Below are 26,684 nucleotides of genomic sequence, written 5' to 3'. Positions count from 1 at the left end.
GGAGGTGAGGCAGGTGTGCTGATCGTGACAGCAGTTAACATCATGATGTTTATCACAGCAACATAAACAGCTTAAAAATAGAAATAACTTTACAAATAAACACATATTTTAAATGCTTTCACATCCACACAAAACATTATTAGTATTATAAGATACTAACTCACTCAATCACTGTGGGAGGGAAAATTATTACAGGAAGTGAAATGAAGACTTGGAAGACACTAGAGGTCAGATCTGAGATAGTTAATAGAGTAAGAAACATTAATTCAAGTGAAGATGAGCTAGAGCTGCATCTCAAGAGTCTGCAAAAAATATTAGATTAATAAAATAATATTAACTATATACCAAAGGATTTATAGTATGTTTATATTACTACTTTTTTTATTTATTACTTAAATTCATGTAGTATGTGAGGATGATGTAGCTAAATGCACAGGCTGAAAATAAACATTTACTTATTTATTGATTTAGTCTCGATACACATTTTATATATTAACAACATTTAAAACAATGAACATTACAGAAACTAAAGCAATGCAAGTCCCCAGTTAAATGTCCACTGTTCAGTCAATGAGGACATTATTTTGTGATCAAAAGTTTAAAAATTAACCTCTAATTTACCTAATGATTGCAAATTTTTAAAAATAGATCTGACCAATATTAAAGGTTAAAAATAAATTCTGGTGAATATGGTTTGAAGAGGGCACAGTGGCTTAGTGGTTAGCATGTTCGCCTCACACCTCCAGGGTTGGGGGTTCGATTCCCGCCTCCACCTTGTGTGTGTGGAGTTTGCATGTTCTCCCCGTGCCTCGGGGGTTTCCTCCGGGTACTCCGATTTCCTCCCCCGGTCCAAAGACATGTATGGTAGGTTGATTGGCATCTCTGGAAAATTGTCTGAAGTGTGTGATTGCGTGAGTGAATGAGTGTGTGTGTGCCCTGTGATGGGTTGGCACTCCGTCCAGGGTGTATCCTGCCTTGATACCCGATGACGCCTGAGATAGGCACAGGCTCCCCGTGACCCCAGGTAGTTCGGATAAGCGGTAGAAAATGAATGAATGAATGAATGAATGGTTTGAAGATCAGTTATAGGGCTGGGGATTATCACATTAACATGAAGGATCATCATAAAGAGACAAACATCAGAACAGATTTATTTATCATGTTTTACAATTCTTATTAAAATCATTCAAAAAAGAAATCAAGATAATACTAACATTGATTCCATTTTTTATTAGGAAATAAAGACGAATTTAGAAATGTATATTAGATTTGATTAACATGACAGATGATCATTGGTGCTGAATCTTGACCTTCGTCATTGTCAGAGGGGCTGAATAATGGATAAAGTTTCTCAGTGAAAGTTTTACCAATGAAAGAGTAGATATGAGATTTTGCATCAACATCATAGGAGATCAAACCCTCCTCATAATCCACAAACACCCCCACCTTCTGAGGAGCTTGTTTCAAGGAGAGGGAGACAGGAGGAGAATCCAAAGCAAAATATTCAGTTTTATTCCTCAGCCACACACACCAATATCCATCCTCAGGAATGTCTGTAATCAAGGCCTCTCCTTTCCTTTTAATAGACTCTCTGACCACTCCTAAATCCCACTCAGTCCCTCTGACCTGCACCTCATAGTAAAATCTCCCTGAGGTGAATCCCTCATTTCCCAACACACAGACACAATGATCAAACCTCTCTGGATTATCAGGGAGATTCTGTTTCTTGTCTCCACATGTAACTTGTTTCCCATCATCAGACAGGATGAGATAAGGATTCGTTGTATCAGGATCCAGAGTCAAATCCACTGAGAGACAGAAACACAGCGTACATCAGTTTTATTACTGCACAGTGTTGAACAGTGAAGAAATCTAAATACATTTAGTCATGTGATCAATAAGAGCTCACAAACCTGCATATTGTTGAATTTTCTTCAGTTCTGTTCGGAAAATGATATTAAACATAATTAACTGTTAACATTTTATTTTGTTTCATTGATGGTTAGATTGTAGATATTTATAAATAATACATAACAATGAAGCATAGATTATAAAACAAAAATAATCTTACAAATTATTAAACACCTACTGATCTTGTGAAGCTTATCCATTTCCTCTCTGAGAGTTTCCTGAAGCTGAGACAGAGCTCTCCTCAGAGTCTCCACATTCAGATAAGTGTTACAGTAATTGTGATATCAATCCAGTCCTGGGTGTGTGGAGGGCTGCACAGTGACGGGTAAATCTACAGTACAACAGGAGAGAGGAGAAATCCCTCAGAATGGGGACTGCTGTTCTGTCATGTGCTGCATTGATATTGAGAAACAGAGGGACTCTGACCTGTAGAAGGTGGAGGTGATCCTCAGTGTGTGAGAGCTGCTCCAGTTCAGTGTTTCTCCTCTTTAGCTCAGTGATTTCCTGCTCCAGCTCTTTAATGAACTCTTCATCCTGCCTCTCTGCTGCTTTCTGCTTCTCCTCCATCACCTTAAACAGCTCAGCCTCAGATCTCCACAAATTCTGCTTTCTCCTTCTCTGTGGTTTTCTAATATGGGATAAGTTGAACAAAATCATTCTATTCCATATAAATATGTCATATCTATATTAGTTAAGAGACTCACTTCATTAAGTTTTACAGAGTGTTCGATTTCCTCAATCTTCTTCAGTCGCTCATGGATCATCTGCTGAACTTCTGCTTGTGTCTTTCCCAACTGGATCTAAGACAAATATTCATTATATTACTCAATAAAATTCATTTTAAATCTTTATCTAGTATCCATTATTCATTTCCTGTCTCTCACCTTCTTCCCTCTGCTCTCCTCCTCTAGAGGAACAGTGTTGTGAGTTTTGTGCTCTCCTTCAGTACAGAACTTACACACACATCTGGTCGTCTCTACAGAACAGCTCCAGGGTGTCAGGGAGCTCCCTGATTCTTCTCCCGTGCGTGCCCCTCCCGCAAGGAGCTGCTCGCCGGCTTACTAACTACACACACCTGACTCTCGTTACACACTCATCACCCAACCATATATACCCCTCTCTCACCCTCACTCACCATCCGTTATTATCTATGGTTCGGCTGTGCATTCCTCGACACTCCCGTGTGTATGTTCAGCTTCTCCTAAGCGCTCCCCAGGATTTTACACAGACTGCTTTTCATTCTAACTCAGGACTTTGTGGGCCACGCTTCCACCGCGCACCACCGGATTACACATAGTTACTGCGAGTTACGTGTTTTTCATAATAAACTCTGTTTGCTTTCACTCCGGCTTCCGCCTCTGTGTCTTGCATAACCCAGATTCTCCACAGGGTCGATCAGTTTGTGTTTCTTTAATGAAGAAACTCTTTCATGAGGTTCCAGGTGAGTCTTGCAGTAAGAGGCCATACAGATCAGGTAGGACTTCACAGCTGCACATTTCTTTTCAGAGCAGACCTCACAGAGCACCTGAGATTGAGAGGGATTTTCTGTAGCAGTGCTGGATTTCACCTGAACTGACCTTTTAAATGGAGCAGCAAGTGCAGAGTTGAACGTATTCACACATAACTCAGGTGTTTTTGGGAAACTGGTTTTACACACTGGACACTGGCAGTGTCAACTGCTGTCCCAGAACTCTTTGAGACAGATCATACAGTAGTTGTGTCCACATGGAGTAGAGACTGGATCAGTGAACACATCCAGACAGATGGGACACTGGAGCTGATCTTCACACAGGACACTGCTGGAGGAAGCCATGACTGACACAGGAGACACAATGAGAGTGGATTTAGACCACAGAAAACTTTAAACACTGCAATATTTACACACTGTGTACATTTTAATTATCAAATCAATGAACAAAACACTCTGTTGTAATGTTATCAGAAAATTATAAAAAATAAAAAACAGTTTTACACTGTAATCAGACAAAAAGTGATTATTTTGTAATCTTTATAATGGTGTGTAAAATTATAAACAGTTGTTACAGTAGCAACTAATATTCATAAATAATATGTATATTATTGTTTAGATTTAATAATGATAAATGTATTAATATAAAACAAAGTAAATACACACACACACACACACAAACATACACCCCCCCCACACACACACAAACACGCACACACACGGGTAAATACTTTCTCTGTGGTTTTATCATCTGTTATAGTTACTCTGAAAGCTATTATAAAATATATTTAAAATCAATTTAAATGATATTTTACGTTGCACATTTTCCTTTCTGGTGTTACACAGAAATCTGTGACCCATCGTATGTTGTGACCATAGAGGGTGCTGTTGCTAAAATGCAGCTTAAAATAGGTCGCCTAGAGAAGTTTGCTACGCAAACAGCGTAAATGCAAATCTTGTGTAAATCTTTGTTGCGAGAACGTGCCAAGCGCCGTGCACGTTACCTTGAACGCGCGTGCAAAATAGTCAAGACAGACAAGGGCCTCCATTATTTCTCTGGAGTGATGATGTCTTGCAGCCCAATGGTCTTGCACTCCACTGGTGGCAGATATGTCCAGAACTATTAAATTAGTACTCCCCCACCCTCACCCACACTATGTGTTAGTGGGAAAATGACCACAGCTTCTATCGCCTTTCAACATCCCAAAGTTTGTGGTATTTCTCAGATGGGCTTGTAATAAGCCCGGCTGGGCCTCCCCAGAGAGAAAAAGGCTGAAGATGCTGGCCCAGTTGTCTTTTTTCCATTTTCTATGGATGGCTGTCCTTTCAAACTTCTGTTTGCCTCTATCTATGTTGCTTAACTTTATGAGGAAGTGCTGGGCATCAGAGCACGGGTTGGGGAGAGATGTGACAGCAGCGTAGGAGAGAGACAGTCATTTCTTTGTTGTGATATGTATGCTCTGTGTGGGCTCCTGGGTCATCGACTGCTAATGGAGATCTTCATGTGCAATCATGGTTTGATGGGGAGGTTCTCTGTTTTTGTCCACATTCTTCACCATTGTAGAGACTTTCATCTATGGCTGGTTTAACACAGACATTCAATAGACAAGTTGTAAAAAATGCCTGTTTAATCTATTAAAATCCTTCTTGTGAGGCAAGGTGAATAGGCATTGAAGGTATAAATGAAGGGTGCTGTCATCGATGGAATTCACTGTGGCAGCAACTTACCTTCAGTGCTGAGAAGCATTGCTTGCTATGGCAGCACATATACTAAAATTGGTATACAGAGAAGGTTATTAGGGTTCCTGCACAAGGATGACACAAGGAAGCATTACCATATTCTTCACTCATCACCAGTTCCATCACCAAGAAAGCCCAGCAGCGTCCCTACTTCTTACGAAGGCTGAGAAAAGCACATCTCCCTCCCCTCATTCTGACTATGTTCCACAGAGGGACCACTGAGATCATTCTGAGCAGCTGCATCACTGTTTGGCGGGAGAGCGTGACAATGTTTGGCGGGAGAGCATGACAATGTTTGGCAGGAGAGCGAGACAAAAGACCAATTCAGTTCAATTCAATTTGGTGTGTAATAGAGGGAGGTAACGGATTCTGATAACCTGTAATTGGGCCTGGAAAACAATAACAAATTCCAGTATTTTATTCAGCATTAATTTTAATTAACTGGTCAGTGCAGTGCAGTGCTTTTTGACTCCACTCTACCTGAGATGGACGCCACTCGAGCCTGTTCGAATCATCTCAGGGGTCCTGCTCTGTGGCTGAGTATGCTGTGGATTTCCGTATGGCAGCTGGGGAGAGTGGGTGTAACCCCATGGCTTTCTACGATGCTTTCTACCACGTCCTTTCTCCCCAGGTGAAGGATGAACTTGCGGCCTGAGAACTTCCTGATGGACTTGACGACCTGGTTTGTCTGGCAACCAGGATCGATCGCCGTATCCAGGAATGAAGAGAGGAGGGACACCCAACCCGTTCCTGGCCTTCCAGGACCTCGTACTCCAAGCCTTGTTCAGAACCTGGCAGATCATACTTGGCTCTCAGAAACCCGTATGTCAAGCCCGCTTGGAAACTAGCAGATCATACTCGCCGCAATCTCCTCAGCCCATGGAGATAGGACGGCGTCTCCTGTCCTCAGCAGAGAAGGAGTGACGCCGGACCCACGACCTCTGTCTTTACTGTGGTAAGGCAGGACACTTTGCCTTCCCATGTCCAGCAAAAGACAGGGCTTACTGCTGAAAGAGGAGCCCGTGGCAAGCCTCTGGTGCTTAGCCTCCCCCAAGCCACTTCTCAAGGCACATTTTCAGATCAAGAACCAAGGACACGTTCTTGCAGTTTTTGTTGACTCTGGAGCGGATGTGGAGTTCCTCAATGAGGAGTTAGTGCGTCAACTGGGGATCGAGACCGAGCCACTACCCACCATTCTCCAGGTGTGGACAGCCATATCCTCCACTGAGCTGGCTACCGTACCACGCCCCTGTTGGTGTCCATTGCCAACGAACACACGGCGTGGATCTCCTTCCTCGTTATCCCCTCGCCCATGCTCCAGTCATGTTTGGATTGCCTTAGCTTCAGAAGCATAACCGTCATCTGGATTGGTCCAGCAGCTGGGTCCTTGGTGGGGGAATCTACTGCCAGGCTCACTGCCTGACCACCTTGACACCCTGCACATTGTTAGTCAAGGAGGACTTGCCATCCGACCTCTCTTTGGTGCCTGCTGAATACCATGATCTGGGCCAAGTGTTCAGCAGAGCTCATGCCACTTCCCTGCCACCTCATAGACCTTACGACTGTGCCATCAACCCTCCTGCCAAGCAATGTTCCCCCCCAGGGCCGCCTGTCCCTGCTGAAAAATCCAGCATAAACCAGCATGAATTCCATGCTGGTCCAGGCTGGTTTTTACTGGTTCATGCTGGTATAGTGCTGGTCAGTGCTGGTATAGCTGGGTGGCCAGCATAGTCATGGTGTTATCAAGCAAAATGGGGCTGGTGTAGCTGGTTAACCAGTATGATCTTGCTGGAATGAGCTTTATGGGAACAACCTTTATTTTTGCTTGTGTATGTTTCTATGTAACACTTTAATATAAGATTAAAACACAATATATTGGAATATATTTAATTATAAGTGTTACAGTATTTCTTTTGCTCCCTCTTTTTTGAATAAAGACCTGAAATAACAAAGCTCAAAAAGCTTTGAATAACAAAGAATAAAAACATTTAAAAATCGTTTGTTATGGATTAAAGTGTCTCCACAAATTAAATATAGTAATACCAACAAATGTCGACTTCCCGGGCTCCATGAGGGAAGCAGCATATAAATCATACAGAATGATGGTTTTTGAAAGATATATATATATAATCCATTTGTCACAATTAAGAAATAGTTAAGTTGTTTGTCTGTTTTATTAGTAAAGCGGTAATGTGAAGAGATATTACCCAGCATCAGCGTTGCTATGCAACCTTTAAAGCAACTATGTTCACGAATGTAAATGTAGTTCCTGCACTTTCCAAAAATAAAACTCGCAATGTTTTCGACTACATTATATACCTTACAGTGTTTATCGAAATTAGTATAAGTGCAAGTGTTCCAGATCATCTTGTTTTTGCCACCGTAATTAGGATTTTGTTTTGGGGTAAATAAAAAGCTTCCGCTTCTACACGACGAATCTGCTGATCACTGGGAATCAGAATGTTTGCATACGTGAGGTACCTGGATGACGGCCGCACGGCAGTTGTTTCAACTAGCGATATTAAGGACATTAATTATGACTTAATTATGTTTGTCCAAACTCAGGTTTATTTGGTACGATGGAAGCAAGACTTCTTCAGGGCACAAATACTGATGCTTAAAGGTATGTAACTTAAGCAGTAGCTGTTTTATCGTAACTCATTCACTGCACAATATAAACAAATGACTGATATATAGTTTTGTTTCTTATTTTGTTTCTATAATTTTTCAGAGAAAAAAGAAGACATAGAGCAGGAATTGTCTACAGCCAAACGACCCCGGGTAGCACCTCTTAAAAAAAACATGGTCATCGCCACCACATACAGTACTACTTGTTACTCGCTAAAAGCGAGAGTGGAAGCTAAAACCAAAAATGTGTGTTGTAAAGGTTATATTGTGTAATGTTATTTGTGCACATGTGTATATTACAGTGTGGTGGCAAATGTCATCGTCCAATAAATATTTTAAACAAACTTATACATATACATATATAATATGTGTGTGTGTGTGTGTGTGTGTGTGTGTGTGTATATATACATATATAAAGAAAGCCATGTAAATGATAGGAATATCCAGAATGTTTTTCTTTAATAAAAAGTGAATTGCAATTCTCTAGAAAATTGTCTTGGTCTTTATTTAACTATGAATATGCACTAAGAAATGTGATAGTTAACAAACGGGTTTTGTTGTCGTCTTGCTGGGATTATACTAGTATCATAGACAACATATGTTGACCATCACACCAGCATCCCAGGCTGGTCGACCCGCACACCAGCATCCCAGGCTGGTCGGCCAGCACAACAGCATCCCAGGCTGGTCGGCCAGCACACCAGCATCCCAGGCTGGTCGGCCAGCACACCAGCATCCCAGGCTGGTTGGCCAGCATACCACCATCCCAGGCTGGTCGGCCAGCACACCAGCAACCAGCACCTAATGCTGGACCAGCATACCACCATCCCAGGCTGGTCGGCCAGCACACCAGCAACCAGCACCTAATGCTGGACCAGCATAAGACCATCCCAAGCTGGTGCCAGCATGCAAAACATGCCTTATGCTGGACCAGCAATGCTGGTTTTTTTAACGGTTTCCCTCGGACCCTATCGGTTCTCCAGCAACAGTTCTGGTGGCCCTCGCTCAGACTTGATGGCCGGGAATTTGTCGCGGCCAGTCCAGTATGTGCGCAACACAAGAGTTCCCGATTCTTCCCATTCGGCCTCCTTCGGCCTCTGCTGATCCATTCAAGACCTTGGTCACATATTTTGCTGGATTTCGTCACCGATCTCCCTCTTTCCGATGGCTACTCCACTATCCTCTCTGTGGTTGATCGCTTCTCTAAGCTCGTCCATTTTGTTCCCCTGATAAAACTTCCTTCGGCCAAAGAAACGGCGTTGCTACTCCTTCACCACGTTTTCAGGCTGCTTGAGGTGCTTTTTGGCATCTCCATTAGCCTCTCCTCGGGGTTTCACCCCCAATCCAATGGGCAGATGGAATGGCTCAACCAGGAGCTGGAGACGGGCCTCTGCCTCCTCTGTGCCGAGGAATTTTCATCCTGGGCTTCCAACTTGGTATGGGTCGAGTATGCCCATAACTTTCTACCCTCCTCTGCCATGGGTCTATCCCCTTTTCAGGCTGCCTATGGCTATCAACCCCCATTATTCTCTACTCAGGAGCTATAAGCCTCGGTTCCTTCGGTCTTGGCCCTTGTGAGACGCTGTCGTCGAGTATGGAGGATGGAGGCCTTGCTGAAATCTTCCCAGAGCTACGCTTGCTGGGCCAACCGCAGATGCCGTCCCACTCCTCATTACTGTACCATGTCGGACAAGTGTGGCTTTCCACCAAAGACCTCCCTTTGAAGCTGGCATGCAGGAAGCTGGCTCCCCGTTTCGTTGGCCCATTCCCCATATCTAAGGTGATAAACCCGGTTGCAGTCCGGCTCAAGCTCCCCAGGGTGTTGCGTATCCACCCCACTTTCCACGTTTGCAGGCTGAAACCTGTGCTCTGGTTCATCCTGTCGCCTCCTGTCTGAAGTTTTGCCAGTATTCTCACTGCTGTCGGGCTCCGAGTGTGGTTGCCAAGTTGGATTTACTTTTTCCCCTTTTGTTTTCTTATGAGAGTTGCTGCTCGCTGCTGCCTACCCTTTTTCCGTTTTTTTGTGCTCCAGTGTTTTTCCTGCCGGTTGGAGTTTATTTTTAGGATTCGAATTAGTACAAACTTTTCTCTCTTCTGTTCCAGTGGATTATTTATTTTCTCCCTGTTTGGAATCTATTTTTTCCTTTGTGGATTATTATTATTTTTTCCCCGTGATTGGATTATTATTATTTCCTGTGAGTGGATTACTTTTGTTCCGTGTCAGAAACTGTAATGCCCAAGGATTAATTACTGCTCCTGTGCTCATGTGTAACCTCCTTTCAGTTGTCTCTGAATGAGGTTTGAGTGAACACCTTTGCCTGCTTTTGTTTGCTACTTATTTGCTTAACTCATTAAAGCTCTCCTTTTGAACAATGGCCTGCGTTTGGGTTCTCCCCCCGAGTCTCTGTCTCTGAACGCTGATATGTAGGATCATAACAGGATCAAGTTATATGCTTTAAAGAAACATCCTACTAATCCCATGTGAAAAATTATAATGTTACAGCGGGGGACAAGAGTGACAATGAAAAGACAACAAATTGGCAGCAGTGAATTGATAATAATGATTTTATTTTATTGATCAAAAATATTATGAAAATATAGATAAATAGAAATAGAAAACAGCAGCACAAATGCAGCAGTGGTAGAACACTACACACAGTAATTTACACCTCATGAGCAGGTTTGCAGACATTAACTAAACAAAGCCATTCACAACAGTGAGGGCGTCTATAATATGCTGAGCAAATATATCCACACAAAACCATAAAGAAAAAGAAATTCTGGAATTATATATATTCCAGTAAATGTATCTTCTTTTTATAGATGAACTTTACTCACTCCTCTATGACTGCATTCTCAATTCTGTCTTCATCTGTGTGATCTGTCAAAAAAATAAATAAATAAATAAAATAATTTCTATTAAAAATAATTTTATTTTTTGCAGATGTTTGAAAACCAAGATGTTGAAAACCAAGATGTATGGAAACCAAGCTACATGTGATTTCATCTTAAAAACATTTTTTATTTAAAATTTTATTTTATTAATTTTCTTTTAAAAAATCTTATTTAATCTTTAAAATAAGAAGTGAGTCAAAAGATTTTTCTTGCACTTATTAAAGTCATGATGCTCGTTATGAAAGAGTTCTTACCTCGAGCTCTGTAACATATGACCAGCAGAATGATGGTCACCAGCAGATACGGCGAGGCCGTCACCACACTACAGATCAGCATGATCACTGTGAATGGAGCTTCTGCACCTGATGGAATAAAATAATAATTATAATAATGTTTTATTCATGCTGAACTGTTTAGATGTTTTATCTTAAACTGCAAATAAGTTCAACTCATTAGATCACAGTTGTATTTAATTTCTCACGTCTGACTGAGACCCAGCTTTTCAGTGACTCTCCTCTCTCTGGGTGTTCACAGTGGTAGAAACCTTCATCTGACTTTGAGACAGTTTGGATGATCATCTCTCCTGTAGTCTGGTTCTGGAGAACTGATCCATCTTTATAGAAATCAGCTCGGAGGTTTGAGGGATTTGGGTTGTGATATAAACAGCGTAGAGTCAGAGGATGTCCCTCAGTCACAGGATGGACAGGACTCTCCAGGATCACATCACCATCTAGAACACAGAAAATCACTAACAAGGAAATCCACACACTATGATGTGTCTGTAGATAATAAATAAAAGGTGTCTAATTTATTTCTATATAACGGCAACCAAAAGCAGTGAAATTTCACTATTCTTATTACCAGAGTTTATAGCACAAAAAAAAAATATTAATGCAAACAATCCATTCAACACTAAATAAAAATAACATTTATTGATTTGGTCTTCGTGAATATTTTTTTATTAGTGACTGCATTCATTGGACTGTTTGTAGAAAATGCACACATACATGAACTGATTTGATTCAAGACTGGCATCATTAAATCATGCATAAACTTTTGGTGTCCACTTTTGCCATTTTAAATAATACCATAACTTTTGGCGTACTACTGTATGTAGTCATATAATATATAATATAAAACTTGTTTTAAATTCTCACTGATGGATAAAACCCCGTCAATATGAAATCCTAGAACCGCAACTTTTACTTCAAATACTTAAGTATATTTAATATAAGAAAATTACTTTTGATACTTAAGTACAGTATCAGACACTTTAAGACTTTTACTTAAGTAATATTCTAAAAGGTAACTTTCACTTCTACCAAAGTCTTTTTCTAGTACAATACTTTTACTCAAGTATTGCTTTATAGCACTTTATACAACACTGCTTAAAACCCTCTAAAACTGTGGAGTCTTGAGGTGTTTAATTCAAGTCTGCAGAAATCTGCCTACACTAGCTCATGAGAAAACATGCAACTGAATTATAGATACATTAGTACAGATATATATGAATATTGAATACTGATTTGAATTTATACTCATTTACTTGTACTAGTAAAACTGGTGTCTACTACTAACATACATGTTTTCATTTAGCTCACCATGCATTGTGATGTTGACAGGATTACTGTTTTCTCCAGATTCAGACTCACACCAGTAAACTCCAGTGTAGGATGTGGAGAGGAAGCTGATGTTACATGTAGATCCTGTAACTGATCCCCAGTGTGAACAATCTAACACTCTCTCACTGTGTGTGTATCGTCTCACTGTCCATCCAGTAGACTTACTCTGGTCCTCACAGCTCAGTGAGAGAGAGTCATTAGTAAAGTGTTGAGTTCTGCTGGGATTGATGATCAGAGTGACTGGAGGGGATTCACCTTAAACAGAAAAGAGCCAGGTAAATAAATATTAAAGTGGAAATGTGCAAAATATTGAAGCTTGAAGAGCTTGAAGCTTCCTCACATGACCCTCGGAAATTCCACAACATCATCTCTTCTCTGCTCAACCCCCCGGCTCCACCTTCTTCATCCTCCCTGACTGCAGAAGACTTTGCTTCTTTCTACCAGGAGAAGATTGAGGAAGATCGACTGCACTTACATCTCAGAGTATGGACTCCCCTACACCTTTGTTGTCACATTTCTCAACTGTAACAGCAGAAGAGATTCTAAAACTCATCCAGTCTTGCAATCCTACCACCTGCCCATTGGATCCACTCCCTTCCACTTTGCTCCAGACCATGTCGCAAGACCTTCTGCCCTTCATTACAACTATCGCCAATAGATCCATAGCATCTGGTCAGGTACCAACTACCTTCAAGAGAGCAAGGGTTATTCCCATCCTGAAGAAACCTGCTCTGGATCCATCAGACATCAGTAACTACAGACCGGTATCACTTCTCTCGTTTCTTTCAAAAATTCTTGAACGCATTGTCTTTAATCAACTGTCTGTCTAACTCTCACAGAACAACCTCCAAGACCCCAACCAGTCTGGCTTTAAAGCAGCTCATTCCACAGAGACAGCCCTTTTAGATGTCTCTGAGAAACTACATGCTGCTAGATCAGCCAATCTCTCATCCGTCCTTATCCTCCTTGACCTTTCAGCAGCGTTTGATACGGTCAACCATAAGACTCTCTTAGCCACCCTCAGGAGTCTTGGGATTTGCGGATCAGCTTGGGAATGGTTTGCTTCCTACCTGGAAGGACGCTCATATCAGGTAACATGGAGGGGAGTGACATCTGCTCCACGCAGACTCTCCACTGGCGTCCCACAAGGCTCAGTACTTGGTCCTCTTCTTTTCTCCCTGTATACTCACTCTCTTGGTGAAGTTATTTCCTCACATGGGTTCTCTTACCACTGCTATGCTGATGATACACAACTTATCTTCTCTTTCCCACCCGCAGATGCCACAGCTTCTGACTGGATCTCTGCATGTCTGGCAGAAATTTCATCATGGATGACTGCTCATCAGTTAAAGCTTAATCCTAGCAAAACTGAGCTGCTCTTCATCCCAGGTGATTCATCCCCAGGTCATGATCTTGCTATATCCTTGCACAACGATCTGATCTCCCTTTCAGCCACAGCTCGCAACCTTGGGGTAACCATGGACAATCAACTGTCCTTTTCCTCTCATGTTGCTAATGTGACTCGCTCCTGTCGGTTTCTTCTCTACAGCATTAGAAGGATTCGACCATTTCTGTCCACACAGGCTGCTCAGGTACTTGTTCAGTCTCTTGTCATTTCTAGACTGGATTACTGCAATGCACTGCTGGCAGGTCTACCTATGAACGCAATCCGTTCTCTGCAAATGATCCAAAATGCAGCTGCCCGGCTTGTTTTCAACCTGCCAAAGTTCTCGCATACCACCCCGCTGCTGCGATCCCTCCACTGGCTTCCGGTAGCTGCACGCATCAGATTCAAAACACTGATGCTGGCCTACAAAGCCAAAAATGGACCAGCTCCCTCTTACCTCAAAGCCCTCATCACTCCTCGCACTGCACCCCGCACCCTCCGATCTACCAGCACTGCTCGACTGGTTCCACCATCTCTCAGGGTAAGAGGCAAGTATAATACAAGACTCTTCTCTGTACTGGCACCAAGGTGGTGGAACGAACTTCTAGAGGTCCGGACAGCTGAGTCACTGGCTATTTTCAAGCGGCGGTTGAAGACCTACTTATTCAGGAAACACTTCAACTAGCACTTCTTTCATTATCTTTTGCATTTTAAAAAAACAAAAAAAAAAAACAAAATAAAAAAACACACCTTTGACACTTTCATTGTAACTTTGAACAAATGTTTTAAACTCATGGTATCTTAAGTATGTAACTTAGTGAGCCAGCATTAATGTATTCAATGTTAGAGATTTTAGCACTTATGTACGTCGCTCTGGATAAGGGCGTCTGCCAAATGCTGTAAATGTAAATGTAAATTTCCAAATTTGTAAATTTAAAGTTTTTATTTTCATGTGTGTTACCAAGAAAAATGACCAAACAACAAAGAGAAGAGACATCATGAAATGCACAATCATGGAAAATACAGAAAAAAACACACCCCATACACACCACATACACACCCTGCCCCATAAACACATTATGTAATAAATACTACATTAATCTGATGTAACATTCACACCTTTAAAGTCTACACTTCAACACAACAGTTAATTTTCCTCACCAGTGATCCATAGTGGCTGTAGATTGCTGTACTGTGTGTGAAGGGCTGGTTCTCCTCTCTCTCCTCTGCACATATAAACTCCTGTGTGATTAAGAGCAGCAGGACTGAGAGTGTATTTGCCTCCAGATCCTCTGCTGCTGTCTGAGAGGAGCTCCACATACACGATATAGCCACGATTATTATATATTCCAGTTAATCCGTCTCTGTAGGGAACAACTGTGTACCAGCTGAATGTCCAGTTTGTAGAGGAGTCTGTAACCTCACAGCTTAGAGTCACTGAGTCTCCTTCAGTCAGCCAGCTGTGTAGAGATATACTCAGTACTGCCTGTGGTCTCTCTGTTACACAGGAAATACAAGATGAGTTTTTTATCTAGTTTTTATTAATACAAAGTAAGAAGTGTTTCATGAATATCTATTTACACATTTTCACCTGACACACTCAATTGATACATTCACTGTAATAACAATAAGGAGTGTGAGTCACACTGGAGTGTGAGGAGCGTGAGCCTCCTCTCTCTGTTCCTCTACAGGTGTATGTACCTGTGTGGGTCACTTCAACAACACTGATTCTGTACACCTGTTCACTACTGACAGGACTGTGTGAAGTATCTTTATACCATCTTTATGCCACTGCTTTAGGTTCCTAATAATGTATTTATATGAGTGTAACTGTACGTCTAAATTCTATAGTCATATTTTCTCCACAAAATCCCAGTCTTCATTATTAAACTGATTCAGTTTGACTCACACACATGAATTTGTACAAAGTTTGTTTCATTGAACTAAAAAGAAAACATAGATTAAAATAAAGAATAAAGATTACATCATGAGACAGGTTTTGTTTAACATTTTATGATGTTTTTGTTTTATGATGAATTTTAGTAAATTTGTGCTTAACCCTTAAGACTTTACAACAATTTTTTATTCTATTTAGTATAGTACAGTATGTTGTGTTTACACTGTAATAATTTGAAATATTATTTTAGATTTCTCTCTATTTTTAAACTGAAGTAATAAAGCACTAACACTGTTATATAAAATTACTGAGTGATGTGGTGGTGTTATGAAGCCGATTTACTGTTTCCACCCTGAAGTACAAATTATTTTCCTGTAACAGCATGTGCCACTGATTACAGTTTAATTTATTAATGAATGATACTGAACATTTCATCCTTTTATAGTTAATGGTGCTTGCAAAGCAACATTCTTGTTATTGTGCCGGACAAATCTTCGGCGCGTAACTTGTCCCGCAGCTTTTGTCCTAGACCCATGAATGAGGTGTCAAATTGACCGGCTCATTGAGGAGAGGTGTGCTATGACTTTTATAAGTGATCGCAATTCCAGAATTCCTGGTGCAGAAGCTCAAAGTTGCTTTTTTCCCCATAGACTTCCATTATAAATTTTGGAGGTTTATAACTCAGCAAGTTTTCGAGCGATTTACACCAAACACGACCAGCTCCTTTAGGACCTTACTCCGAACAAAGTTTTATTTCAGTAGCAACTTTTGTCCAAAAGTATAGGCACCCCACCGGGTATTCACGTGACGTCACGTGTAGCCTAGTGATGGCCAGTTCGTGAACTAATCGTTTTTTAGTGAACTGGATGAACTGGTTCACCAAATCGGACTGATTCGTTCTAAACAGTTCGTGTCTTGAGTCAGCGCTGATCCACAAGTTACTCGGTTGAGTCGGTCCGACTCTAAATAAAGTAATATTGCGGAGTATATGTACCTCCTGTACACTGAACTGAGACATGTTGTGCTGAGAGAACTGTGAGCTCGAGCTGTTGATACTGCGCATGCGTGAATTACTGACCCGATACAGCGAATCATCATTACAGAACTGAGAACTGCTTGTTTCGGACGCGTCCGAGAACCGATGAACCGATACAGCGAATCATCAGTACACTGAACTGAGAACTGTTTGTTTCAGATGCGTCCGACATACTGAGAACCGATTAGCTGTTGATACTGCGCATGCGTGAACCTTCAGAGCAAATTATACATATTGGGATATGCATAGTAACTAGTCATAGGCTATTAAACATTTTTATAAAAAAAAAAATCATACAACTGTTCACTCAATATATGTCAGTTAATTTTACTATTGACTGTTGTGCAGGTTGGTCTGTATTTTTATATGCCGCTTTTTGTAAGTTGATGTAGATTAGTTTATTAACTTTATAACTTTAAGACACGTAAAACATCCACCTTTGCACATCAATGCCTGTACTGGGTGTTTCCGTTGCAAAACTTAAATTAAGAAACGTATTCAACTAAAGTTATGATTACAAAGCACTTTTCGAATGTGTTAAATTGATTGTATTAATATCTGCCGGCAGCGGGATGATGGAATTCGCGTCATTATGTCATTGTGAATGACGTCATTACATCAGGACGTAAAAGAACTGGTGAACTGGATTTTTGAACTGGTTCATTAAATCGAACTGTCCGAAAGAACCGGTTCGCGGAAAAAGAACCGAACTTCCCATCACTAGTGTAGCCCCGCCCCCAAAATAAGCGAAATCAAAAAGTTAGCACAACATGGACATGTCATGTATCAAAACACTCAGCACGATGAGGGGAACTGACGTCACGTGTAGCCCCGCCCACAAAATAAGCAAAATCAAAAAGTTATGATTCCAAAATTATTGGCCCCCAGCCTGATGATGGGAACTGACTTCACATGTAGCCCCGCCCCCAAAATAAGCGAAATCAAAAAGTTAGCACAACATGGACATGTCATATATCAAAACACTCAGCCCGATGAGGGGAACTGACGTCACGTGTAGCCCCGCCCACAAAATAAGCAAAATCAAAAAGTTATGATTCCAAAATTATTGGCCCCCAGCCTGATGATGGGAACTGACTTCACATGTAGCCCCGCCCCCAAAATAAGCGAAATCAAAAAGTTAGCACAACATGGACATGTCATATATCAAAACACTCAGCCCGATGAGGGGAACTGATGTCACGTGTAGCCCCGCCCACAAAATTAGCCAAAATTAAAAAGTTAGCACAACATGGACATGTCATATATCAAAACACTCAGCACGATGAGGGGAACTTGCCACGTGCAAGCACTATTCACATTTTCTTCAGGAAATGCACATTCTAGTTACATTTACTGTTGTGGAAAGTTTATAAATCAAGTTAGTTATTTTTCTTGTCACATTATGGGGCTGGAGGCAGATACAAGTGTAGAAGTTTATTTATTTACAGAGCAAAAAAATTATAAAACTGTGACAGAGAAATTAAGCACAAACTCAAACCTGTAGCAGAACAAACACAGCGGTAACAACAAATACACAGACAAATCAAGGAAGAAAGAGAAAAAAGGTGAGTATAATCCAAACCATAAACTCTTCTGTTCTGAAGACTTTTACATGTTGGAGAACAGAAAGTTACAGATTTTCTTCTATTCTTTTTTATTTGTTAAATGAAGTGTTTTAAAACTTTTATAGTAGGTCTCACCAGCACTTAATGAGAAATACCTTTAAACAGATGTATTTTAAGATTATTTTAAACATTCTGGAATTAAAAGGAATTACAATAATTAAGCAATATTTATTTTTTTACCCTTCTAACAAACCTGTGGTGAAGGGGAGAAAAAATCATGACATACCTCTAACTGTAATATTGACAGGATCACTGAGCTCTGTTTCAAAGTAGTAGTAGTTTTTCCCGTATGCTTGACACGTGTACTCTGCTTCTTCTGCATTATCTGTCACTTTAAGTGTGTTCACTTGTTCATTGTTCAGATTCTGGAACCACTGATTATTTTTGTACCATTGAAACTCCCATCCAGTCTCCCGCTGCAGCTCACATCTCAGAGTGACGGTGTCTCCAGTGTAGACGGAGCTCTGAGGATTCACTCCCACAGTCGGTTTGGGTTTTACTGTTGGTGTGAAATGATGAAGGTGTCATAGCTGCTTTACACTTTACAACATAAACAGTAGATTCACTGTGTCTAATAGATGCTTTGTGTCTAAAACTAACATTTATATTTGACATTTAATACAAGATGTTACAGTTGTAACAGTTACACTGCTGATATTCAGTATATATTCTAGGTAATAAAATTCATGAGCTGATTGAAGTGTAAAAACTCAAAAATCTACAGACATTTTGTAGCTGAACAGAATCATCTAGCTGAGAAATATCAGATCAGGATCAGTCTGGCTTTTTAGTGAATATGTAATGTGTTTTGTATGCATGTCTATTCAAGAACTATAAACTATATCGTTGCTGTCAGGGGGAAACCTCTGTCTCCAAAACCATTATTTTTCAGGAAATTTTAAAAAATGCTGTATCTTATCTGCAATGCACAGGGTTTAGTCCGCGTTGCAGTGGATTGTCTTGTGCTAAATTCCTGTCCTCAGACAAGCACCAGAGCTAGCGGTGGTCAAGATTTTTGTTTTCTTTGAGCCCAGTGTTTTGAAGACATTTACCTCAGAAGACATGTTGATTCGTTGCAACTCTTAATCTTGAGGATATGCCGCGAATCTCTCCCATGGAGTGAAAAAGAGGTGGACAGTTGAATTGTCCAATGGAGTTAAGAGATTTGCGCTCAACCTATTTTGAAGACTTTAGATTGGTTAATAACTTGTAAAAATAACAGACCCACATGGGGACTGACCAATAGCATCGATATGGGAACAAATATGAAATTGACAAAATTTGGACATACGAGGTTTCCGCCCGACAGTGACGATATGAAATTATATATTATATATACAATCTGACTATTGTCTTTTATCTTAAAAACAAACAACAAAAAAAAGCGATTTACTGAATATTTGTAATGCAGTCTGTAATTGCTAAAACTGGATTCTGGAAAACTGACAAACATGATAAATATTCAGACTTTTTCTGCTAGTACTATCCTTTGAAATCACATCAAGTCAACCTTTATTTTTAGAGCACATTTATAAACTACCCAGACTCACCTGATACAGTCAGTGTAACAGCATCACTGATCTCTGAGCTCTGAGAGTCTCTCCCATGTCCTCTGCAGGTATAGGTTCCACTGTCAGAGTCTCTAACATATTTGATTATTAACACAGCCATTGTGTTGTCTATGTATTTTCTCTTATTTCCATTTGAATAGAGTTTGTTATTATCTTTATTCCAGCTGTAAGTCCACTGAGTGTCTCCTGCTCTCTGTACGTCACATCTGAGAGTAACAATCTCTCCAGTGAACACATGTCTATCAGGCTTTATGGACACCACAGCTTTAGGACTACCTATAAAACATTCTGTTGTTAATAAACCTTACATAAAGTCATTCCCAAGTCTACACTACTAATATAATTTTTAGAGTGAGTATGAGTTCATGTTTTTGTTAATTGTTGATACTGATATGTGTAACCTGCATAATATTAAGATATCAGGGGAATCATGGAGCATTTTATTTAGCATGTTATGTCTGTTGTTTTCTTGTGCTGCTGTCAATAAACTTGCTGTTTTATATTTAATATGTTAAGTGCAATGATGGGTCGTAACGCAGAGGATCCATATGCAAGCTTTATTAACTGACTGGTAAACAACAGGCAAGGGTCAACACCGGCAAACACAACAATGTAGAGAAGGCAGAAATCGTAATTGAAGAACAGGCAGTAGGTCAGGGCAGGCGGCAAACAAACGACAGACAGGTAAAACAGAACAAAGTAACAAACCGGGTAAACACAGAACAGAGAACGCTCAGACTGACAGCCGTAGTAAATCGAGACTTCGCACTGAGGTCAAGTTCAAGTGCAGCTATATAGGAAGTGGGTGATTGGCAGCAGGTGGCGGTGTAATCAGTCCCAGTGAGAGGATTATGGGAGCTGCATTCCAGAAACTGTTAGTACTCGGGGGAAGTTTCCATCTGGTGGCGATCAGAGGGTGAGGCAGGTGCTTCAATCATGACAGAGCCCCCCCTGCGAGCGGCTCCCGAAGCGAGGATGCATGTGACGCCGGGGTCTTCCACGAGGTCGAGGGGCCGGTCTGTCTGGATGGTCTCGGTGGAACTCGGCAGTGAATGACGGGTCAAGGACGACTCTCGTCCTTACCCAGGAGCGTTCCTCAGGGCCGTACCTCTCCCAATCGACCAGATATTCGAGATGACCTCCCTGGCGTCTGGAGTCAAGTAGGGTGTGGACCTGGTAAGCTTCCTCACCGTTGACCAGCAGGGGCAGTGGACCTGATGGATCAGTAGCCCCCTCCCTGTCCCCTCTCGGGCAGCCAGCGGGTTTCAGTAGCGAGGCATGGAAAGTGGGAGAGATGCAGTAGGTCGGAGGCTATGCCAAGCGGTACGACACAGGGTTTATCCGTTTGGTGATCTTGAACAGGCCCACATACCTAGGGCTGAGCTTTTTGCTGGGTAGGCGGAGACAGATGTCTTGGGTTGAGAGCCAGACCCACTGACTGGGTTGGTAATCAGGGTGCGGTCTGCAGTGTTTGTCGGCTTGGCCTTTCTGTATTCTGATAGCTCTCTGTAGCTGGTGGTGTGCTTCGTTCCAGGTTTCCTTACTTCGACGGAACCAGTCGTCTACTGCTGGTAGATCAGAGGGCTCCCCGGAGCACGGGAACAAGGGTAGTTGGTATCCCTTGTATACCAGCCGTTTCATCTTATTAGCTGGACCCTGACGCTGAGAAAGAACTGCCCTGATTCTGGTATTGGAGGCGTCAATTTCGACGATAAATGGCCGGGTATGATCAGGGTGATGGAGAATGGGAGCCGTGGTGAAACTCTCCTTCAGTAGCTGAAAGGCTCTAATGGCCTCGGGTGACCAGGTGAGACGAGACGGTGCTTTTTGGTCATGGACGTGAGAGGTGCGGCTATAGTGCTGAACCCATGGATGAAGCGGTGGTAAAAGTTTGCAAACCCAAGGAAACGCAGTTCCTTGATGATTTGAGGTTGAGGCCAGTTCACCACCGCTTGTACTTTTGAATCGTCCATGGCGACCCCCTCGGCGGAGATGACGTAACCTAAGAACAATGTTGAGGTCTTATGAAACTCACACTTCTCGGCCTTAGCATAAAGTCGGTGTTGGATCAAATGTTTTAGCACGGCTCTCACGTGTCGAATGTGTTCTGCTAGTGTCTCGGAGTAAACGAGGATGTCGTCAATATAGACAATAAGCCAGCGGTCCAGCATGTCACGGAAAACATCATTAATAAAGGACTGGAACACAGACGGACTGTTAGAAAGGCCGAATGGCATGACCAAATATTCATAGTGTCCAGACTGGGTAGAAAAGGCGGTTTTCCATTCATCTCCCTGTCTTATGCGGATGAGGTTGTAAGCGCTGCGCAGATCCAGCTTCATGAAGTACTTGGCTTTGCGAAGTTGTTCCAGGGCCGATGGCACGAGGGGGAGAGGGTAGCGAAACTTCACTGTGATCTCGTTCAAAGCACAATAGTCAATGCACGGTCGAAGCCCTCCCTCCTTTTTTTTTCACAAAGAAGAACCCCGACGATGCTGGAGACACAGAATGTCAGATTAACCCCTCCTTTAAGTCCTCCTCAATATACTTATTTATAGCCTCGGATTCAGGTTGTGACAGCGGGAAAATCCTCCCCTTGGGTGGAGTGGTGTTGGGCAGGAGCTCAATACAGCAGTCCCCCGGTCGATGTGGTGGAAGCCCAGTGGCTTTGACCTTGCAACAGGACTGGTAACCGCGGAGTTAATTTGGAGGCGTGTCTTAGAGGGCTGGTAGTGTTGAGAGCAGGCTTCATCCCAGTTAATGAGTCGTGGCTCTCTCCATGAAATGACCGGATTAGGGAGTTTCAGCCATGGCAGTCCCAAGATGAGAGGGTGGCGATGAGAGGTTATGACGTGGAACCGGATAAGCTTGCTGTGTCGTGCGCCCACTTCGACGCAATTCGACGTCCTCGATGCTGAATCTTATGCGCCCTTTTCCAAGAGGTCGGCCTTCTATCGCCTCCACTGCCAAGGGGGGAATACATTCGGCCAGCGGAATCGCGTTCCGTTTAACAAACTCTTTCGAAATGAAATTGCCCACAGCGCCGGAGTCAATGAGAGCCACGAGATTGATATCTCTTCCCTGCACCTTTAGCCATAAGTCAAACTGAGTGCAGTTTTGAGAACGAGAGAAGAAGACGTTCAAACTCACCAGAGTGTTTTGCTTGTTGGGTGGTCTGGTGGGACAGATAGCCAGCAGATGTCCGAGTTCACCACAGTACAGGCAGAGTTGGCGACGGAAGCGTCGTGCTTTCTCCTCGGACGTGAGGAGAGCGGATCCGAGTGGGATGGGCTCTGTATTCCCGGTCGGTGGGCTTCGCTTGGGCGTTCGCCTGGGCGTTATCAGGTTGTCTATCTGGATGGACAGTTCTATGAACATAGACAGGTCCCTCCCCTCATCACGACAGGCGAGTTCGGTAGCTCACGGTAGCTCACAGTTCAATCCCTTGCGGTAAAGAAGCTTGAGGGGTCTCTCCTCCCAGCCTGCCTGAGCCGTAAGGGTTTGAAAGGCGAGGGCATAATCCGCCGCGGTGCGATCTCCCTGGGAAATATTCAGTAATCGCTCCTCTGCGCTCTCTCTCCTCCAGCGTGGTGCTCGAACACGCTGCGCAGCTGGGTGAGGAAGTGACTGAAGGAAGGAAACGCGGTCCCATCCTCCATCCATACTGCGGTGGCCCACTCTAAAGCCTTTTCGGTAAGGAGCGTGCACACCAAGGCAATTCGGCTAGCGTCGGTGGGGTAGAGAGAGGGTTGTTGTGTGACAAAGAGCGAGCACTGCATCAGGAAGCCCTTGCACTTCTCTGGATCTCCGTTGAACCTGTCCGGGAAGGCGAGCCGTGGGTTAGTGGCCGAGGAGAGGAGCTAAAAGCGGCCGTGGGTACGCGGTTGCAGGTGACGACACCGGCGGCATTGGGTTCGGCGCCGCAGAGATGTTTTGCAACGTGTGTAGTAAGTCAAGTTAAATGCTGGTGCTGGCCAGCGATCTGCTGGGCTTGGGCTGATAGCTCCGTCACAAGTTGAGATATAGCTGCTGGATCGGTAGACGGCAAAGTCTTCTGTAATGATGGGTCGTAACGCAGAGGATCCATATGCAAGCTTTATTAACTGACTGGTAAACAACAGGCAAGGATCAACACCGGCAAACACAACAATGTAGAGAAGGCAGAAATCGTAATCGAAGAACATGCAGTAGGTCAGGGCAGGCGGCAAACAAACGACAGACAGGTAAAACAGAACAAAGTAACAAACCGGGTAAACACAGGACAGAGAACGCTCAGACTGACAGCCGTAGCAAATCGAGACTTCTCACTGAGGTCAAGTTCAAGTGCATCTATATAGGAAGTGGGTGATTGGCAGCAGGTGGTGGTGTAATCAGTCCCGGTGAGAGGATTATGGGAGATGCAGTCCGGAAACTGTTAGTACTTCGGGGAATGTTCCCTCTGGTGGCAATCGGAGGGCGAGGCAGGTGCTTCAATCATGACATTAAGACATTTACGCAGAATAAAACTATTTAAGTATAGAATTATTTATTCAAATCTGATGTTGCAGCCTCCTTTGGTTAGATCTATACAAACTACATTAACAAACAAGGAACAACTAAATAAATTGTACACAACCTTATCAGCGCCAAAACAAATCAAATATGGAGACAATATAAAGATAAACTATATATAATTCACCTTGACCCTGGACCACTGGTATGAGTGAAATCAGCACTAAAAGAGGAACAGAAACAGAACATTATGTAAATATGGAGAATATTCAGTCTATTAATGAAAACAGCACAGATCTATGAACCCAACACACCCCTCCAGATCCCACATCCCCAGGTCCTTGCACCAGTCATTTCGTGCAGCATTGATCTGCTCATTTTTCACTTTATCTGCATATGCCTTGCACTGCTTTATTTAAATTCCATCGTTAATATTTTGCACCTTGGGACTGAGAGAAATACAATTTCAATTCTCTATGTATGTACTGTACATGTGAAAGAGCTGACAATAAAGAAAACTTGAACTTAAACTTGAACATTTTAGACACACAGAACATACATGATTAAATCTTATTTTGGAAACTTAATTCTGACCATCCTGTAAGAAATACATTTTAACCTCTTAGATAATAACTATACATCAAAGAGAGGACAGAGAAGAGTGGCCAGACTGCTGGAGGTTTTATTTCAAAGTTATAGCAGTGATGTTTCATTTTTATAAAACTTAAAAGAGGCAGGGGCTCTTTTAAACCTTTCTTCTTCATATCACCGCAGGGAGTTTTTCCTTGCCACAGTAACCTCAGGCTTGCTGATTAGGGATAGAACAAAAAAAATTGAATTCAATTCACTCAGTCAGACAAGAAAAGGAATCTAAGCCCAGAGTGGACACAGGATCAACCAAACTGACCATTTAAAAACTGGACATCTGGTCTAATGCAACTTGATTTTTATGGTATGATGCAGATGGTAGACTCAGAATTTGGCAGCAACAACTTGAATGCATGCAACATGCAAATATTTTCAGTTTCACACCTCCTCCTGCTTTTCACTGCTGAACTTACAACACTGAATTTAAAAAAAGAAGCTAAACCACAACTGCTCACTTGTCTGTGTCTTCAGTACTCTAAAACTGTCTTTTCCCCGTGTGTGTCAGTGTACAAGGCTAATGAGAAGTGTTTATTTCTGTATAATTCTTTGATAGATTTGATACAAATAAGTAAATTATACTAGACAATAGTTTCCTGATAGTGTTTATAGAATAAACTTATTGCACTGAGATGATTCACAGTACAGACCATAATAATAACAGAAATGTTACTGTAGGTTATAAAACATTTTCTCTATTTATCAGTTTAGACACATTTTAGTTTAAAAGAGTTCAGTGATGTCAGTTAAATTTTCACACATTATTAGTTATTGCTTTTACACGTCCATCTTCACACCCCTCAACACCTTTTTTTCACACATCCGCTTCTCCATATCTAAATTTGCACCAACAAACTGTGACCTGCTCTCAGGCCTCTAACAGCTCTGTGTCACTGCTCTGTGTGTGTACAGGACTAATGAGAAGTGTTTGTTTCTGCACATTTATTGTTTTAATTTTTACATGGAAAAAATAAAAGGTGATAAGTAGAAAATAAATATTTATAATTATTTTTTATTAAAAGTGCTGTGCGTTACTTTGGTATTAAAGTGTATTAGAGTGAACATGTTCTTCTGCACAAACCATAATAGTAACAAAAAAGAAATGTAGGTTATAAGGCATTTACTTAAAATTGCTTGTTAATGCTAAGATGTTTTTTTTATAAATATTTCTGTATACAGGAAACACCACCAGAAGACAGTCAGGTACAGATTCCAACAATACAGACTTGTTTACTCTCATTAGATGGTTTAAACCCTGTGTTTTAAACTTGCACTACTTGTCCCTGTTACCTGTACTCTTACCTGTTGAACTATCATAGTCACTGAGAGTATTTACACATCAAACTAAACCCTTCTCATAACAGATATGGAGACACTGATCCACCTGAACAGTCATGATGAAGTACACACAATGTCCTAATCACACAATAAGCTCATCACTCAGGACATTCAGGCTGCAGATGAACAACTTTATACCCCATCACTCACTCTAATGAAGACACAAAGAGAACATTTACTCACAGAGCATCACAGGCAGCGGACTGAGCTCCATTCTGTCCCTCTAATGACTGACTGACTGACAGAGCAGAGGTGTGTGTTAAGGTCTTACCACATCCTGTGTTCTCACAGCCAGAGAGGGAGGGAGAGAAAGACAAAAAGAGGGGGAGAGAGAGTGAAAGAGAGAGAGAGAGAGAGAGAGAGAGAGAGAGGGGTGGGGGGAGAGTGAGAGAGAGAGTAGATATATGTACACTCATCAGCCACAACATTA

General features: G+C 42.0%; 2 protein-coding genes and 2 pseudogenes across 4 annotated transcripts in view; 2 read left to right on the top strand and 2 right to left on the bottom strand.

Annotated features, from left to right (window-relative positions):
* Positions 1–10,740, top strand: part of LOC132849058 (titin-like) — a 65,216-nt gene extending 54,476 nt beyond the window's left edge. For both annotated transcript variants that reach the window (XM_060875239.1, XM_060875236.1), the window contains one exon: positions 10,692–10,740. In XM_060875239.1, coding sequence (XP_060731222.1) covers positions 10,692–10,699 — 8 coding nt within the window. In that variant the 3' untranslated portion in view covers positions 10,700–10,740. The remainder of the gene's footprint in view (positions 1–10,691) is intronic.
* LOC132849081 (E3 ubiquitin-protein ligase TRIM39-like) lies at positions 1,264–3,742 on the bottom strand (annotated as a pseudogene).
* On the top strand, positions 5,130–5,223 carry LOC132849310 (U6 spliceosomal RNA; annotated as a pseudogene).
* Positions 10,415–26,470, bottom strand: LOC132849076 (obscurin-like). Of its 2 annotated transcripts, XM_060875268.1 has the most exons (9): positions 26,438–26,469; positions 24,459–24,494; positions 19,760–20,056; positions 18,436–18,708; positions 14,813–15,148; positions 12,244–12,519; positions 11,124–11,372; positions 10,897–11,004; positions 10,415–10,628 (listed from the first exon to the last, which is right to left on the bottom strand). In XM_060875268.1, the coding sequence occupies exons 1-9, from the start codon at positions 26,466–26,468 to the stop codon at positions 10,582–10,584; spliced, it is 1,653 nt and encodes a 550-aa protein (XP_060731251.1). In that variant the 5' UTR covers position 26,469; the 3' UTR covers positions 10,415–10,581. The 2 variants fall into 2 exon arrangements, with proteins under 2 accessions (XP_060731251.1, XP_060731252.1); XM_060875269.1 differs by lacking the exon at positions 19,760–20,056 and having other exon boundaries at positions 10,419–10,628; positions 26,438–26,470.
* Positions 26,471–26,684: the final 214 nt, after the last annotated feature.

Source organism: Tachysurus vachellii, chromosome 7 (assembly GCF_030014155.1).
Source record: "Tachysurus vachellii isolate PV-2020 chromosome 7, HZAU_Pvac_v1, whole genome shotgun sequence".
NCBI classification, from domain to species: Eukaryota; Metazoa; Chordata; class Actinopteri; order Siluriformes; family Bagridae; genus Tachysurus; species Tachysurus vachellii.
This window is presented reverse-complemented; position numbering and strand designations above follow the sequence as displayed.